General features: G+C 53.1%; 1 protein-coding gene across 2 annotated transcripts in view; it reads left to right on the top strand.

The window, feature by feature from the left end:
* Nucleotides 1-634: 634 nt before the first annotated feature.
* The window catches only part of CD99L2 (CD99 molecule like 2), a 34019-nt gene continuing 17436 nt past the window's right edge, over nucleotides 635-17217 (top strand). For both annotated transcript variants that reach the window (XM_075107058.1, XM_075107057.1), the window contains exon 1: nucleotides 635-751. In XM_075107058.1, coding sequence (XP_074963159.1) covers nucleotides 694-751 — 58 coding nt within the window. In that variant the 5' untranslated portion in view covers nucleotides 635-693. The remainder of the gene's footprint in view (nucleotides 752-17217) is intronic.

The raw sequence follows: 17217 nt of genomic DNA, 5'->3' as shown, positions 1-17217 counted from the left end.
GCATTAAAGGGTGAAATTGCAGCAGCTCCCTCCCCTGCACTTCTGCGGAGCCCTTTCCCAGGAGCGGGGCCGAGCACCCACGCCTGCACCATGGCTCCATCCACAGCTGCCCCCACGCCGCCACACCCGGGTCCCACAGCCCCAGGGGACCCCACAGCCCCCGGGGGTCCTGTCCGCGGCCACATGCGAGTCCCACAGCCCCCAGGGGTCTCATAGCCTCTGAGGGTCCTGCCCGCCACTACACGCGGGTCCCACAGCCCCCCGGGGGTCCTGCCCGCTGGGCCCCCCCGCACCCCTCCCGCCGCTACAGCTCATCACATCCAGGCAGCAGCAGCAACCCAACCCCCCGCACAGGTTTCCTGCGCATCTCCTCATCGCTGTTCGCAACGCGGGTTTTCCCCACTCGGGTGAGCAAACACGGGGCCGACCAGCCCGGCGGGAGGATGCGCGCCGTTGCCGGGAGGCGTTTTCGCCGAGGCGGGGGGCAGAGCACGGAGCCGCCCAGCGCGGCAGCCTCCGGTGCCGGGGCTCAGCGCTGCCCGGGCCCCCCGCCCCGCCGGGGGCCGGCCGAGGGCGGGGGGCGGTGTGGCGGTGTGGCGGCGTGCCCCCGCCCCGTCCCGCCCCGTCCCGCCCCGTCCCGCCCCGGCGCAGGCGGCGGCCGCGCCCGCCGCAGAGGCGCAGCCCGGCCGCGACATGGACGGCCGCCGCCTCCCGGGGCTGCTCCTCGCCCTCGCCGCGCTGCTGGGCGCAGGTAGGGCGGCCCGGCCGCGGCACCGCGGGGCGGCAGCGGGAGGGGGCGGCCCGGCGGTAGGGGGTGGGTTGGGGGGGGTCCGGCGGGGGGCGCGGCGCCGTTTTGCGCATGATCGCGGCGGCGGGCCCGGCCCAGGCACGGCGGAAACCCCCTCCCCGTCCGGCCGGGGTCACCCCGCGGGAGGCACCCCCGGGGAGATCCCGCGGAGGTTGCAGCACCCGCCGTTGCTGTGGGGCCTCCCCGGGTTGGACGCGGCCCGCGGTAGCGTGCAGCCTTCCCCGGGGGGACTCACGGGGCCGGGGAGGGGCACCCCCGAGGGCGGTCCCTAGCAGGGACCCTCAGGAGGATGCACCGCTTGGGGGGGGGGGGAAGGCGGCACCCCCCGGGGCCCCACCCTGCGCAGAGCACCCTGCCACTGCAGCGGATGGCGGGACGCCAGCCTGTGCACCAGGGCACGGCACGGCCAAAGCCACCCGCGAGTCGCCCCCTCTGCCCCCACGGTCCCCCACGGTCCCCCGGTAGCGCCTCTCCCTCCTCTCCCTGCCCGCCCCCCCGGCTCGGCGGCTGGGGATGCTCCTGCACACGCGCCTGGCAGATATGATGGCTCTATACCCGTCATTGGATGGAAATACGGGTGATTAAAGCATCTCGGAATGCAGCGGATGCCTCTTTGTGGGAAAGTGTCACAACGGTGTTTAAACAAAATGCGCGATGCTGCAGGTATAAAGCTCCGTGGCGGCCCGGGTCTCGGATAAATGAATCTGGAGTCACCGAGTGGTCAAGAAGGGAGTTTGGTTTTGTCTCTCTGCTTACTGAGCTGTTGGATTAGTGGATTCTCTGTATGACCCAAATTTCTCTGGCTGCTGGTTGTATCCTCGCTCTTTTTTAGTCCTGCTGCTATATTTGCAGATGAGTATAGTCTAACCCAGAAATCAGTCCCAGCAGGACAGTAGTGAGGAAGGGAGGGAAAACAGACATACTTCTTTTTTTTTGGGGGGGGGGGACTGAAATCAATGCAAACCTTACCACAACTCCTTATTTCTTTAAAAAAAAGTGCTCTTAAAAAGCTGTGTGTTTGTTTGAATAGAAGAAAAAGTCCTCTTAAAGGTTGTATGGAGAAAATAACAATTATGTAAAAGGCCTTGGGAAAGTTTTTCAAAAAAAAAATCTGCTCTGAGCTAGGAGGCACCCATCAAACACAGATCGGTTAGAGGATATTATCATCAAAACAAAGAGTGAACTGGGCCCCGAGCAGCTTTTGCTGTTGGAAGAGATTAGGTTTATCATGAGTCAGCCTGGAATTAGTCCCCGTTTGCTTTATGTACTTACCTGCTTGTGCACCTGGAAGGGTGACTGCATGGTACAGAGTTGCTTCTGCTCACCAGTTTGGCAGCTACGTTTTTAATTGCCGGATAACGGTTTGACAGGCTGAGCTAAGAGACTGCATAAAGTCCTGATTTTAGATTAAAATTTTTAAAAATGTGATTAGTCAGCAGTAAAGCTATTTGCATTCTGTGTTGTTTGCAATATGGGCAAAGAAAAATGCTGTTCTGTTTCATTTTGGAGCACTGGGCTGCAGGGTCCAGCTCTTAAATATCCTTGGCTGTGTTTGTATCACAATGAACCATAAATCACTCCTGCCAGCACGAGGCTTCACAGGTAATTGAACAACATTAAGTTCAGCTCCTATCTGAGCTGCTTTAAATTGCCTCTCTGTGGAAATAACTATATAAAGGTAAGCGGGCTCTGCACTTGCAACCCCTTCTGCGCAGAGCCCCGCCGACACCGGACGTGTAGAGGTGAGGTACTGGTGCACAGCTTCAGCCTTTCCCCGTGGCCTCCAGTTCCTCCCCGGGTGTTTCAGTATTTAGGTAGTGGCTCTCCTGGCCCATGGGTGGGTGCCTGCCCCTCCCTCTGTCTCTCTCCCAAATGTTTTGGAGCAGCTTTGGAGCTTTTGGAGCACCCTGAGAGAGGCTCGGAGAGCCCTTCCCCACCTGAGCCCTGGACTGACCTTTCCGGTACCAGGACAGCCTGCCCACCATCATCCTGTGCCCGCAAGAAAATGTCAGGTGGTGGCAATGAAGAGGGTTTCCGAGGCAGGGCTTTCTACCCCAGCTCCTCAGTACAGCAGCAATAGAAATCAAATGTCTTCATTGCCTCTATTTGCTGGCTTCTTTCTTTTGGCTTCTTGCTCTGAAACAGTCTTTCCAGCACTGCCAGCAGCAGGTCGCAGACAGCCCAATGTCTTGCAAACTTGGAGATTTACAAACTACTGAGAACCAAGGATAGCAAACTAGACAACGAAATTGGTACTTAGCATGATTCCTGCAGCTGAAGTCCGGATCCGCCATGGACACAAGGATAACGTGTGTCTTGGCTGTGGCTGTCCAGTAAAGCAGGAACAAACCCCCACTTTTTAATTGAAAAAATACGGTAGGTTTTGGATTTCTCTTTGGTCAACTTCCACCGTGGTTCCCTTCGTATGTGACTGTGTGCTTCAGTGTCCAGTGGGCTATCGGACATAGCCGTGCCACGTCCATCCGTGTATCCGAGCTGCTGTCCTCCCCCTCCCTCAGCACCCGTCTGGCCGCGGGTGCAATGCTGGAAATAGGAATTGCTCACAGGGCACCAAGCCGTTTTCCAGTGCTGCTAAACTCCAGCGTGTTCCCACAGTGCAGTCGAGGGCAGAAGCGTTACCGTATTTTGAGGTGGTGGAGGAAACCAAACACCCTGCAAAGCCTTTTCGGAGCAGCAGCCAGAGGCGAGTGTTCCCTATGCTAGCATGTTGCATGATGGTTTAAATGTACAGATCTGTGGCTTTTCCAGAGAGTAATGTTTGAGTCATCCAGGGTTGGCCACATGTTTGTGCAAAATAGTAAGGAAAACAGTCCAATAAGGAACTTTCCAGAGTCATTTTCCCACTCCCCTCTCCTGTCCCTGCTCTCATGGTAAGCCAGTACAGAAATGAACTGGTGAGTTTTCATGGCAGGATGGCAAATTTGACATATGAGGTCAGTGTTCTTCAGGGAGTGCAGTTACCTCTTACAGGCCAGGCAGAAGGAGCATGTCTAGGTTTTCTGCTTTACGTTGTGTAAGAAAAGCTTGAAGAAAAATTTCATGGCTACAAACAGGCAATAGGAATAGTTGGGCATGCCCTCCAAAGTTGCAATATCAACAGCGATGGGCGACTCTTCTTGTTGTCATCCCGTGTCTTAATAGACAGCGTCTCACAGATCACCTCTCCTCTCAAGTGTGACTACAATATCCCACCAGCAATTACAATAATTACTTAAATGTGAAAGTAATATTAGACGGTGTAATTAGCTATTTATAACTGTTGCACAGATGGCTGCAGTCACTGCAGGCGGCTCCTCTGCACAGCCTCTGCACAACAGTGCCCAACCGAGAGCGCAGAGAAAGCAGAAAGGAGCCAGCTCGTTTCCAGATGTTTTTCCAGGTGCCTGGGCTCCGCTTTGCGGCGGGCAGCGGTGGATGCAGCTGGCAGAAAAGGGGGTGCCGGTGGCAGGTGACCCGCCGGCTCTGCGTCCATCGCTTGGCAGGGTTGCTTGCCACGGTTGTGCTGGGATTGTTGCTGGGAGGAATTATTTGGAGTAGAAGTGAAAGCCTTGGTTTGGCACTGCTGTCGAAACTGAAGTAGATAGTGGAGTTGCGCAAAGTGTTTACCTGTGCTAAGAATCTTAGTTATAATACATTATTATGCTATTAAATTTATAATTACTAGGTATCAGCAGTGAGTCAACATAATACGTTTAAGGAATAATTTTTACTTTGATAGTGCCTTTAGCACGTATGACAAAGCGGGAGAAACTAAATCAGTTTTCTTACAAGTTATCTCTGATCTTTGAACAAGTATGCATTAATTAAGTGTGCCATGTCCAGATATTTATGTACATAGCTTTGGAAATAATTTATTTCCATAATTCTGCTTGTATCACCTAATTTGAGTTTTCTCCTATCAGCCTAGTGATATCTCTGCTTGGAAATGGCCATTTATCTCTTGGGGTTTTTTCCCGTCTACAAAAATGTAATTTTTCCCGTACATCTGTTGCAACTGTTTCAGCCCTTAAAGCACATAAAACAGAAGAGTCTATTGATCTCCAGTGTTGACTAGAATAAACTTTTAGGACTGCTCAGTTTAAAAACAAATCTGTTTCTCCTTGGAAAAATATCTCCTGGAGGTTTAAGGCATTGACTTTACAATTAACTAAAGGAAAAAACTGGGGCTTTTTTAGACAGTGCTTCTGAAGCCACTCATAACAAAACATATGTTTAATAAACTACATAACACTGATGGCAAAGGGAAAACCTTTGCAATAATTCCTTTGTAATCTGGTTGACTGATATAGTTCATAACCGGTGGAAGAATTTGAACAGAGGAAAATGGGAGAAGATGAAGGTGGCATATCGAAATGCAGAAAATGAAAGGACTTTTTTTGAAAAGGAAACTTCAAAGTTGGGGGTCCAGATGCTGGAGTCACTAGCTGTGATTTGGGATGCGAGCACAAAAGCACGTCTACTGAGTGAATGATGCTTTTGAGAAGAAAACAGAGAGCCCTAATAGAAGCCCGTTTGCTGTCGCAAAGCGAGAGGCGAACACTTTCTGTACGCTTGCAGGGGTTTCAGGGGAGCCGCACAGGGACAGGTTTGGTTTTGATTTTCTGAATCTCAGCCTACTGGGGCGACGTGGATAAAGTTAATGCTAATACATGTTTACAAAACTGCCTTCCTGTCACTCCAGAGTCCTTTTTAATTGCTTTCCAACCTTGTCTAGGAAACACAGCAAATTATTGCAGTAGGAGTACTGGGGCCACAGGCAGAAAGCTGGTGCTGAGTGCAGGCTCCTCTTGAGCAGCACCTTCAGGGAAGGAGGGGCCAGCTCTGCTGTAGGGATTCAGTGCTGGCACAGCGTATATGTGCAGAAGAGCCAAAGAAAGCAAAACCAGAGGCATTGGTAGGATTTTGGAGGCAGCGGCTCAGACAGGGAGAAGGGATGCTGTGAACCGCATCATTCTGCTGTTGGAAGGCTCCGCAGGCTGGCATGCGGTTCTCTCCAGCAAAGAAGGTGCTCGGAAAAGAGAATTGCTCAGCATTTTGCTTGCCCTTTGAAACACACTCTTTGCCCATGCAGAAAGAAATCTGGATAGAAGGAACTTGTCAGAGTTGGAAGAATCTTACTGAAATCCCGCTTCAGAAGGACGTGCTCCCGGTTGGGTGTTTAGGGGTAACTGCAGCATGGGCTCCAGGAGGGTAGGAGGCAAAAGCTAAACAAGCAGAAGGGGTTTCCAGTCCCAGCCGTGGGTGACAAAGGAGGTGCTTGTGATGCAGAAGGGGTATTAGGTGTGTGATGAGATTTTGAACAGCGCATTAATCTGTGACCATAGAACATTGTCTGCTGACAAACATGTGCTTTTAGGAGTAGGAGCTTAGGGAAAAGTCTGTATCATATCTGTATATGACCCGCATGGGATGAAAGCAAGCAGCTTGGTGGAGCACGTGTCTCCATGATGACTAGCCACCTCCATTCAGGTGTCCCCGCTACTGCAGGACTTGGGTCATCTTTCCAGACAATGTTATCTGAGCAAAGCTAATGTCAGACCCTGTCTACCTCATTTGGAGTAAAAACCAGATGGAAACCTGCCATCTGGTTCCTCTCAGAGATTTGCTCCCGGGGTACGCTCTCATGCCGTGACAAAGAAGAAAGACCAAGAATTGGCAAAACTTCCCCCTTGCACAGCACGTTTTCCCACCCTGGCAGTTCTTTTGGCCAGAGAAATCCCCATGCAAGTTGATGGCAACGCAATACCGGGCTGAAAAGGTTGCAGCCCGTCAAAGCCAAACTAACCAGGGCAAATCTTCCCGGCTGGTGTAAGCCTGCCCTGAGCAACCCCCTGGCCTCCAGGGCAAAGCCCTGCTTTCTGACCCAGAAACAGGCTGGTTTCTAACCGAGGTGCTTCGCTGGGGCAGGTGTTCAGCCTCGCCTTGCTCGCCGGGCATCAGCTACTGCTCCTGGTGACAGACTGTCTCACGCACTGTCAGAGACACTGAGCGGATGCCGCGCAGTTTGCGTGCAATTATTTGCCAGGAAACCAGAATTTGTTACTTCCAAAAATCCATAGGACAGCAGTGAATTTTGAGCCTATGCGTGTTTTTAAAACTGCGCACAGAACCCAATACACGTCTTTGGCCTCATGCAGAAAATAGAGCACCTTTCAGTGAGGTTACAGCATATGTTTTAAAAAAAAAAAGTATATTCTTTCTCTTTTGTAATGATGGTCTTAACTGAGTGAATGATTTAGATACTTTTGCAGAGGAAATCTCAGAGCTCTAACATTTGAATTAAAATAACTGTTTACAAACTGTTGGTTTTGTAAATGTTGGTGATATTTCCTCCACAGGTAGGGTCAGAGAGACCAAGAGACCTGTTGGTGGGCTTCTCTTTGAACCCAGAGAGCTCCTGTTTTTATGTTTAAATTATTTCATGCCACATCAATAGCAAATGGTGCTCTGGTTATAAGGCACCTGTTCCCCTGGTGATGGGAGGCAAAACCAGGTAGCTATGCACCTCCTTCATCTAGAGAAGTGTTTTATCTCAGGATCAAACAGCTGTCTTTCATGACTTAAAAAAAATTGCATTTTAAATTACAGTCATGAAATAGTTTTTTAAAACAAACCCATGAAATTCTGTAACAAAAACATCCAGAATTTGTCCTGATAAGTTGCCATTGACTTAACGAAACACTTTTTTTTCCCTGGCAGAAGTATTTTGGCAGAGTATTTCGGCAGACCTTTCCTACCTGCATAACAGGACTCTGCTTTTGCCTCTTAGTAGGGCATTTCGTAGGTGATGGGAGCACAGCGGGTGCTCACCGGTGGGATGAGGGAGCAGGCTCTGGGTGAAGATGGCTTTACCTCCCTGGTTGCAGATACAATCTGTGCTGGGTGCGGGAAGCAGCAGGTTGTGGATGCACACCCCACACTCTGCTTCCCAGGAGGCTTCTCCAAACTCCTTTGAAAGTAAGGGGCTAAACCCACCTTATTGAAAAAGAGCTGGGGCAAAAGGCTGAGGGATGTGGCACGGCTTCCTGCCATAGGCTTGACCAGTAGCTTCCCTTGCTGAGAGCCAAGGGGGTGGTCTTGCAGCTGCCAAGCTGGGTGGGGGTGCCCTGGCCCATCTGGCCACAGTCAGTGGTTAAAAATCACTGCCTGTTTCTGCACCACCTGCTCAAAATTGCCTCCAGCAGATCTCTGCTGCTGCGTCCTACTTGTGGGGTGCAGCCCCTCACTTTCTTGTCTCTCCGTGCTGGAAGACCCTTCCGACAGCTGGACAGAGCGGTCCCTTGGCAGCACCGCCTGGGTCTGCGATGCTCTGAGGAGCAGCAGAGCTGCCTCACCCAAAGCAGTGGGCAGCGGGAGCACGGCCAGGCAAGCGCTGTGTGTCCCAGCGCCCCTGATGCAGGGAGGGTGCATGGAGTGGGCAGCAGAGGCTGGATCCTAAACAACTTCCCACCCTGATCAAATACCCAATATTTGCTCAGTGAGGTGCCGTGGAAAGGCAAGCAGGCTGTAGCAGGTGCTGCGCCGCAGCAGCAGCCAGGCAGGAGCCCTGCATTGCAGGCTGTGGTGACAGGGTCAGACAAATGCCTTCAGCCAGAGGAGAGGGCTGTAACCCCCCACGCTCTCCCAGGGCCTCACTCCATCTGTCAGCATTGCCCACGTCTTCATTTCCACTGCCACTCCGGTTCTGATTTTAAATAGCACAGTATGACAGGAGCAGCACATCCCAAGTGATGAGCCAGCATTTTTACTATGTAATTCCCTATTTACCTACTTTTAACTACAGCATCTTCTCTTGATCTTTGTCTGATGAGGGCAATTTCTTTCCATCAGGAATCAGGTGATAAGCATTTCATCTCCCACTTCAGTTTTCTCTGGGCTTCTGCACAGTTGGTTTTGTCATCAGTTGTTCCGTGCTGGGTTATGAACAAAATGCTTTCATGCCATGTTTGGTGGATAAACAGGCGTTTTTGGCCCTAGGTAAATTCATAGTCATTACTTCATGTGTAAACAGAAATCAGGTGGCTAATGTGACCGTATCTCGTAATGTTTCAGGGTGGACAGCATGCAGGAAAACAGTAAAGCACCTCAATTTTCAGCCCTGCACCCACAGTCATAGGAGGAAAAGGAATTTGCAGTGTTTTCTGAACTTCACTAGGGATCGCGAACCGAGTGAGTTGGGATCCGTGTCTCACCACCCTACACCTGGTGAGGCTGGGGTGGGTGAAGGCCAAGGGCGGTGCACCTGGACACTAGTGGTGCCAAGGCTGCCCCCAAAGGGGTCTCAGCTCAGATCCTGCCTACTGCTCCCAGCCTGCCTTTCCCTGGCAGGGCTGGCTCTCAGCATCGCTGTGGCACCAGGCCATGAACTTCTGCCCTCCGCTGCGGGGAAACCAGGCTGGCCCCTGCTCAGGAGTGGGGTCACGGCACCCCACATCTTCCCTTCCCTTGCTGCAGGAGCAGTGATCCAGCTCTCCAGCAGACCCCTGCACATTGCATCTGGAGGGGGACAAACCCAAGTCCTGGATGACACTGGTGGTTCTTCTGTGACCTGAGAAAGTCACCTTTAACCATTCCCTAACCTGTGGAGCAGGGTCAATGCTAATTTCCCCTCTGCCACTTGCAAAGTGATTGTGGTCTGGGAATAAAAAAATGATGCCATCCCCATCCTTTCTCCCTTTAGGTATAATAAATCTTTCTTCCCTAAAAAATGCACAAACAAACAAACAGCAAAAGAGTGGAAAGAAGAAACAACTCTCTTTCCCATCAGGTGCACCTTTGAATTACTGAAGGTTACCTGGGGCATTTTCCCAGAGTGCCAGGGAGGGCCAGAGATTTGCTTTCTAGGCTCGGTGGCAGAAGAGAGCTGGGACAGGCTGAGCACCCCCGACCTCATTAGCCCTGGGCCATAATGTCCCTGTACCCAGCCCAGGCATGGAAAGCTATGAATGTTCCCATCCCCATCTCAGGTACAGCTGGGCTCAGGCACCCCCAGAAAGGGAGGAACCTTAAATACTTGTACTCAAAACCTTGCAGCCTTTTGCTCCTGGTGCAGTTGATCTGGGACTAATTGAAAGCAGGTTTTGGCAATGCTGCAGCAGAGACCTCTTTGACACAAACCTCAAAGAATGATTATCTTATTAAAGTTGCTTAGGAAACATTACCTGGTCTATGTGCACAGATGTCAGAGCGCCTTGGAAACCTTGAAAACTTCGAGACTGATACTGAAGAAAACTGTTTTCATTGGCATCTTGTATTACCAGAACAGGGCTACCTGCTTTCTGACCACACTGGGGTGGAAGAAGACATGGTGAAGTATTTGTTTCACATGGGGTCAGAAAGAGGCTGATGCTGTGGAGCCAGAGATGGGGCAGACCCGGTCAGTGGCTGTAGGTCCAAGGCATCCCATGGGAAAGCCCAACTTGAAGCCTTTCCTAGCTCTGGTAGCGCTGCCCTTGACGGGGCTTTGCTTTTCACTCCGAGCTGTCGAGGGTTGCTGCTGGCACCTGGAGGTGTTCATCTGTCCATGGTGGGGGTACTGGTCTGGCCAGTGCTTTTGGGGAGGCTGGGGTGCACGAGTGGTTTGGGGAGTTGCAGGTGTCCTGCAGAGCTGAGGGCTCCAGCCCAGCCTGAGGCTCTGCAGCCTCCCAGGAGCCAGATGCTTTCATTCAGCAGATCAAACCCTCGGTGGTCCATGCACCGAGCTTGCTGCTGGGGTGATGGCGCTGTGCAGCCAAACTGCTCCTCAGGGTTGTCTCCAAAGCGTGGGGTGGGAGGCGCAGGGGCCCTTCGCTGTGCTGCAAGCACCGGGGCTGTGGCTGGTGCCCTGCCAGCCTGCAGGGACAGCATAGTCACCCGGGCACCAGGGCTCCTCCATGGCCTCACTGCTGCTACACCAACTTCTGTCATTGTGTGGCAGCGGCCGATGCGATGTGACGCATGGCGTGGGCCCCTCGCTCCCCACCCAGCCTTGTGCGTGGCTCTGTGCTGAGTCCTTCCCCCCCCAAAGATCCTGTGTGGCTGCCCACAGGTGCTTGGTATGTCACCCCCAGATTTAGGCTGTCTCTAGCAGAGCCGTGGCGTCTCGGGGCCAGCTGGCACTTTAGCCCCCTCCCACTCGCTGCTTTAACATGGCGATGTGCCGACACTGATACCGGCAGAGCAGTGAAATGTGTGGAAACACTTGTTTCCCTCCAACAGCAAATTTCCTCCTTTGCATCTCAGTCCCTAAGCGTGCGGAGAAAGACCCCTTTGCGGTGCTCCTACAGCCTCCAAGCTGGCAGCCCTGCGCTTTTCTGAAAAGCAAGATCAACTGGCAGCAACTGAGCCGCGCTGCTAATATCCCTTCTCATCTCATTTTTTTATAAAACGTGGAAATACAGTTATCACCACTGGTTTGCATCAGTGAGAGTGAGAGCAGGTGAAAGAGAAATGTTGGGGAGAAGGAGAAAGTTGGGATGAGAGGTTAGCAAGAAGAAACGCCTCTGGATTTGAGGATGCTTTCTGCCCCTTTGGGAGCCCGCTGGGTGGTCATGGAGGCTGGAGGGTTTGGCAGTGGAGGCTGGGTGGTGGTGGGAGCTGCCATTGCTCCAAGGACAGCGCTGGGGGAAGAGCTGCCTGGTGGCAAAGCTCATCCTCCTGCAGACAGGTCTGGAGCAGGGGCTCTTCTCACACGCCAAAATTCAGGAGGAAGAGGCCGGCACCTGTCCTTAGCCCTCAGCTTTTGAGGTTTCCTTGCAGCCTCACCTGCTAAATTCTGTGGGCTCTCTGTAAGCCAGTTACCAGATGCAGCTGTTGGGAAAGAGGAGACAAGGGCGCTTCTCTCCGGGGTTTTTAAGTCTTGCTGTGGAAGAGTGAGAAGGGCTGCATGAGATGGTAGCAGATGAGAAACTCCTGCCTGATGTGTTTTTTCTCTGGTCTCTGCAGAGTGACCTGGCGGCAGCTCCTGGCGTGGTGCTGGAGGCTGAGCCGCCGGCTGCTCCCTGGGGCTGTGGGACACTGCAGGGTGTGTGGGGCAGCACTGCTTCTTCGGGTGCTTTGGGAGCAACCTGGAGATCTTTCCTTCCACCCGAGGTGGGGACAAGATGCATTCAGACCTTCGGGCGGCCCTCGGCATGGCACAGGGTGGATGGGTACTGCCATCCCTCAAGGGTTCAGTGCCTGGCAGGGCAGCTCCCAGCGAGGGCTTGCCTTCTGCTCACCAGGAGGGTGGCATTTCTGGCCTGGCCCCGCACCATGGTGCTAACGGTGTCTGCTGGGAAGGAACCCGGAGCCCACCAGAAGCAGGCTGGTTTTGCTGGTCGCATTTTCCTCACCACCTCCATCACTTTTGCTGGGCGTGGAGCATATCAGGTGCTGCTGCCAAATAATTTAAGTTATTCCTAGTAAGCCTTGAAATAAAATTGCAACAGACAGCTGCTTCTCATCCGGCTGCCCCAGCACACAGAAACGCAGAATTACCCTGTGACTTAAAACCCCAAATGAGGCGTGTTGCCCCGAGCTGCAGACAGCAGTGCTTGTGTGGGCACCGTGCTGCCCGTCCTGCCCCATCGGCATGGCCGGCCCGGCTCACCCCGCTGCTCAAGCAGCCCAAGGAGAGGGCAAAACCGGGGTGGTGCGGCGCTGAGATTGCTGGCAGGGACCGGGCAGTGCGGAGGGCGGGGGGGCGACGGAGCCTGCGTGGGTCACGGTGGCAGCGAGCTGGCTGTAGCGGAGGCTGTTAGGCATTTCCGTTAATAGGTTTCAAACATAACCACCATTAGTCCCTCCACAAAGAGAAAGTCTTCATTATGCAAATTCTCATCTTAGAGCTTTATTCATGTGCTTCCTGGCAGGCTTTCCTTTAATCTCAAGAGCAAGATTGCTTGGAATTACCATATACCCTTGTTAATTGCATTAAAAAAAAAATTCAGCAGAGGTTGCTTCTGCCATAATCAAGAGTGATTTTGATTAGTACTTCTGGAAATCAGAATGTTTCTCTGGGAATGGAGAACGAGGACGGCAGCGTTACCTCGTCCCCCACGAGGAGCAGGGCCCGTCCCAGCCGGGGGGCTGTGTCCCACCGCTCTCAGCTGGCCGTGCCCTGCAGCGCGGCGATGTACCCCCAGCGTCAGCCATCGGTCCCCCTGCTGCCAGGGGTGCAGGGGGCTGAGTTTCTCCCCCACTTTGCTTCCTGGCAGAGGCCTGCCTCCTCTCGCCCCCGCGGGCTGCTGACAGGGATGTTTGTGCAGGGGCATGTCCCTGGGCAGTCTGTCGTCCCTGGTAGCGGCCGAGGAGCTGGAGGGAGTTCGGAGTCTGCTTTTCAAGGCAGAACTAACTTCAGGAGGAGGTCTGTGTTCAGGAGACAGCCTGGGCATGTCTCTGGAGAGAAGTGCAGCCGCAGTAAAGCTAACCTTACCTGCCTGGCCCACGAGCGCAGCCCCCAGAGACCATACAAAATGCCCCAGTTCCAAGGAGCTCTGCTCTCCCCACACGCATAGATCTGTGCTGTCTTAGTAGTCAGCAAGAACTCGACATTTGCAAGAAACTAGGCACTTGCAAGTAAGTTTCCCACGTGTTTGGCAGACCTTTGGGGCTGTATCTTTGCTGAGACAGCAGAAAGTGCCGCTGCGAGGATGCCGTCCCACACCAGCAGCATGACATGGCCCTGCACCCAAAAACCCTCCATCCCCAGTGCCCGGCCAGAGGTGCCAGCGCAGCCTTGGGTGCCCTGCGCAGGGAAGCACCTGCATGTGCCGACACCATAACTCAGAGCCAAGAAGACAAGGTGAGTTGCTGGGGAGACCCTGGTGCTTTCAGTTACCTTGGCACGTGCTTTCCTCCGGCTCTCTCACCTGCTGCCTGCTGTGTCGCTCCTAAGGTAGATGCATAAAGCTGAGGCAGTTTGAATTACTTTCCGCTGCCCTTGTACCTGCTTTGCATTCTCCCGTAATCTCCCGGGCTGTCAATCTCGTACTGTCGCGGGGTCTCAATTCCCAGGGAAGCTAAACACATATATATCGCACAAAGAGATCTGTGGGCTGGCACTAAAAATGGAACACACCTCACTCCGAGTGCTGCAGACGGCCTAGCAATATACCGGGTGTGAATTGTGATACTGTAATTCAAGCTTTGTCAAACAGTGGGGCTTAATTAGAATATATATATAATTGTAAAAACCAAAAAGCTGACGAGTACAATTGCGCGTTTGAGCTGCCTGCTGCAGAAAATAATGAGGAGAGAATACATTAAGGTACAAAACCCTTCTACCTTCAAAGAGCAGCTAGCTCTGATTAAAAATACCCCTGGCAAGGTGAGGGGACTCAGCAAGAGGTGGGGGAGCCTGTGGCACCACCTTGGCCATAACTCTCAATTATGTTTTATAGCCTCCACTCGGCACAGCTGCAGCTTTGGGGTCCCCCCACCTCCCCACTCTGGCATCAGGGCATTCCTGTTAGGAACCACGAGATGTCCCAGCTCAGCTTCTGTTTATTGCCATCTTAAAGAAAAATATGGAAAATGTGTCTCGTTTGTCCGTTTTCCCCCCTGCCATAGAGCTGCAGTCTTCCAGATGCTCCAATGCCATGCAGCATCGGTACGCCACCGCTCCTTGGCCAGCCGGTGCGTGGGGCTTGCTTTGCCTCCCAGCTGCCCTGGGGATGTGCGTTTGGTCCCAGCAGCCAGAGATGAGTCCTGCTGAGGGCCCAGTGCAAGGGTGGGGAAAAAGAAAAAGCCAAACTAGTCTAGTCGTCAGCCCCGGCAAAGATCCCACGCTGCTCCCTGACACCGAGCAACCAGCGGAGCATGATTTTGCCTATCAGTGGTTTTCTAGCCCTGCAACAGGTTGCAGGCAGCACAGGTACATCCTACAGCGGAGGTGAAAAGTCAGGGTGTGCGGGACCTGAACCACTGAGTGTGTGTTACAGACACACACCTCCGCAACTCAGCAGCAGGCAGGTTGTGAGCTGGAGCACACAGGAACGTGCCCCAGCTTCTCCTGGAGAGTATAAACCCTTAATATAAATATACTCTGTGCCGTGCTTGGGTTCCCATCAGAGGATGGGTTTTGGGAGCCCAGGAGACCCGCTCCTCCAGCGATTGCAGAGCAGGACCAAGGCCCTGGGAGCAAAGGGATTTGCATGAGGCAGTGCAGGCAGCAGTAGTGCTGCCTCCTGAAAAAATGCGTGTGCAAAGAGAACATGCATACCAAGTGCTGGTTGGGTTTTAAGCATCTGGCTGTGAAGTGCTGGGTTCGTTACCGCTTGATAACTGAATAAAAGAATAAGGAGGAGGGTGTTCAGTTCTATCTGTCAGAGTGAGCAGGCAAGTTTGCATGCCTTTGATGGCAGTGCTCAGTTATTGATCCATAAAAGGTAATACGTCTCTATAACACCCTTTGCATGAAATAAATATGTTGTCTGCTTCAGGTAACTGGCAATCTATTATTAATCCTTGCCAATGCCTAGGAGATTCCTGGGTTTAAATTGCCCTGGAAAATTATGTCGGTTTGCCATGGGCAATGGTGGGAAAGCCCTGGGAGACGGGCTGTGCCAAGTGCCACAGCTCCTAGGGAAGGTTTTACCAGGTGATTCGGTGTGTTGACACTTTTCCTAACCTTCACGTGGGCTGCATGCATGCCTCTCCTCAGCCAGGGGGGATTCCCCGGGGATGCAGCTGCAGCCCAGGACATGTTAGTGGTTGCTGTTTTATATCAGCCCTGTGAGGATGGAGGGCTCTTAGCACTCTTCACCACCCAGGACCCACTGGTGTGCCAGCTGGCTCTTTGGAGGGTGATTTTGGGAGCAGCACCCTCCTCTTGTCCTGAGGTGAGAGATGCCAAGGGGAGCTGTCACTAAATCCAGGGAGGTGTAATTGCTGCTCAGCTGGTGGGTCCAGTGAGCACCCCCAAAGCCAGGTGGGGGGAGCTTGTTTTTTGGGGCACTCACATTCGCGACCCTGCTGGGGGGACATCTCCATGCAGCCCCAGGAGCCCTGTAGCCCTTCAGCAGAAGAGCGGGCGACCTGCACGCACCTCCACGGCCGCCCTCTCTCCCTCACTTTGTATTTGGGCTCCTACATCAAAGGCGAAGCATGGGGAGGATGCGCTGGCAGCAGGGCTGGGCGTGCAGCAGCTCAGCGCCCTTAACATTTACTTAATCACGGAGAGCAGAGGGAGCAGGGCGAGAGGGAAGGGACTGCTCCTGGCATACCAATGCGAGTCTCAGCGCTGCCACCACATCCCTCCTGCCAGCTCGCCCTGCCTGCTGCAGAGGCAGGGGGAACTGAAATGAAACACGGTGACGGCGCATTTCCCCCAGTCAGGTTTGTAGCACTTCTCATCCCGACAGAGGTGCACTACAGTTTTCCCCTTCCACCTTTTTTTAAACACAGTTTAAAATAGAAATACAAGAATGACAGAGCCCCACCGGTTCCTGAAAATCCAATAAAGGCTAGGGAAAAAGCTGTGCTGGGAAAGGGAGCCTGCTTGAAATTGCTGGAGTAGCGAGGTTGGGGCAGTCGGCCACAGCAGTAACGCGCCTGTGGGGTCTCAGCAGGGACATGCTGGTGGTTCGGCAGCACCCCATGCAGGCACTAGAGCTGGGCAGGTGTTTTTTCGGCACCACGGATGGTCTTGCATGTTCCTTACTTTGCTTCTTTGCACTGACAGACCACTTGATAACCCTGTGGCTTCATCCAGGGTGTCAGAGCAAGAAAGTGTTGCCTGTCTCACAGTGCCAATATTTCATCAACAAGAGGACCCAAGAGGCAAATATTTTGGCAAGGGAGTGGAGGGGCTTGTGGAGAGGCTGAGGTTGCCAAGCACAGCCCTGCTGCGCTGCTGCGCTGAGCAAGGGGCTTGTCCGCGTGCCTCGCTCTGCGGATTTCACATGGTGGTAGCTGGGCTCCACCTGCAACGGGGCATCGCCTGCTCCTGGCCGTCCCTCTGGGTTCACAGGGGAAGCATCGGCATCCTTCGTCTTGATGAGAAACGTAGCTGTGGGCTGGGACATGTATTACACACACACCCCAGCAGTAGCTTAACGCCAAGCGCTTTGCTGGCGGAGAGAAGCCCATAGTAACTTTCCAGCCATAGACCCTGCATTTAAATCACCCTTAGGTTTGCTGAGTGTACGTTTAAATATATGGCAAATGAAATGAGGTGTGATGTGTGAGTAAGTGAAACCAGAGCTGGAGGTGTTGCAGTACTTAGTGACCACTCTTGGTAGAAGTTTTTCACCGAAATGCTGATACCTGCTTTCTGATGGACTGGTGCCTTCCCGTTGTTATTGTCCTTGTCAGTAAAGCTTTAAATTTATTCATGAAGCACACTGGAGCTCAGGTGGCAATAGCTAAATCCATTTAGCAGTAGGAATAAGAGGAAAGCCATTTTAATGTTCTCTTGCAGTGCTGCA

Source organism: Phalacrocorax aristotelis, chromosome 11 (genome assembly GCF_949628215.1).
Source record: "Phalacrocorax aristotelis chromosome 11, bGulAri2.1, whole genome shotgun sequence".
NCBI lineage: Eukaryota > Metazoa > Chordata > Aves > Suliformes > Phalacrocoracidae > Phalacrocorax > Phalacrocorax aristotelis.
Note: the sequence above shows the minus strand (reverse complement) of the source record. Positions and strands in the feature narration are given on the sequence as shown.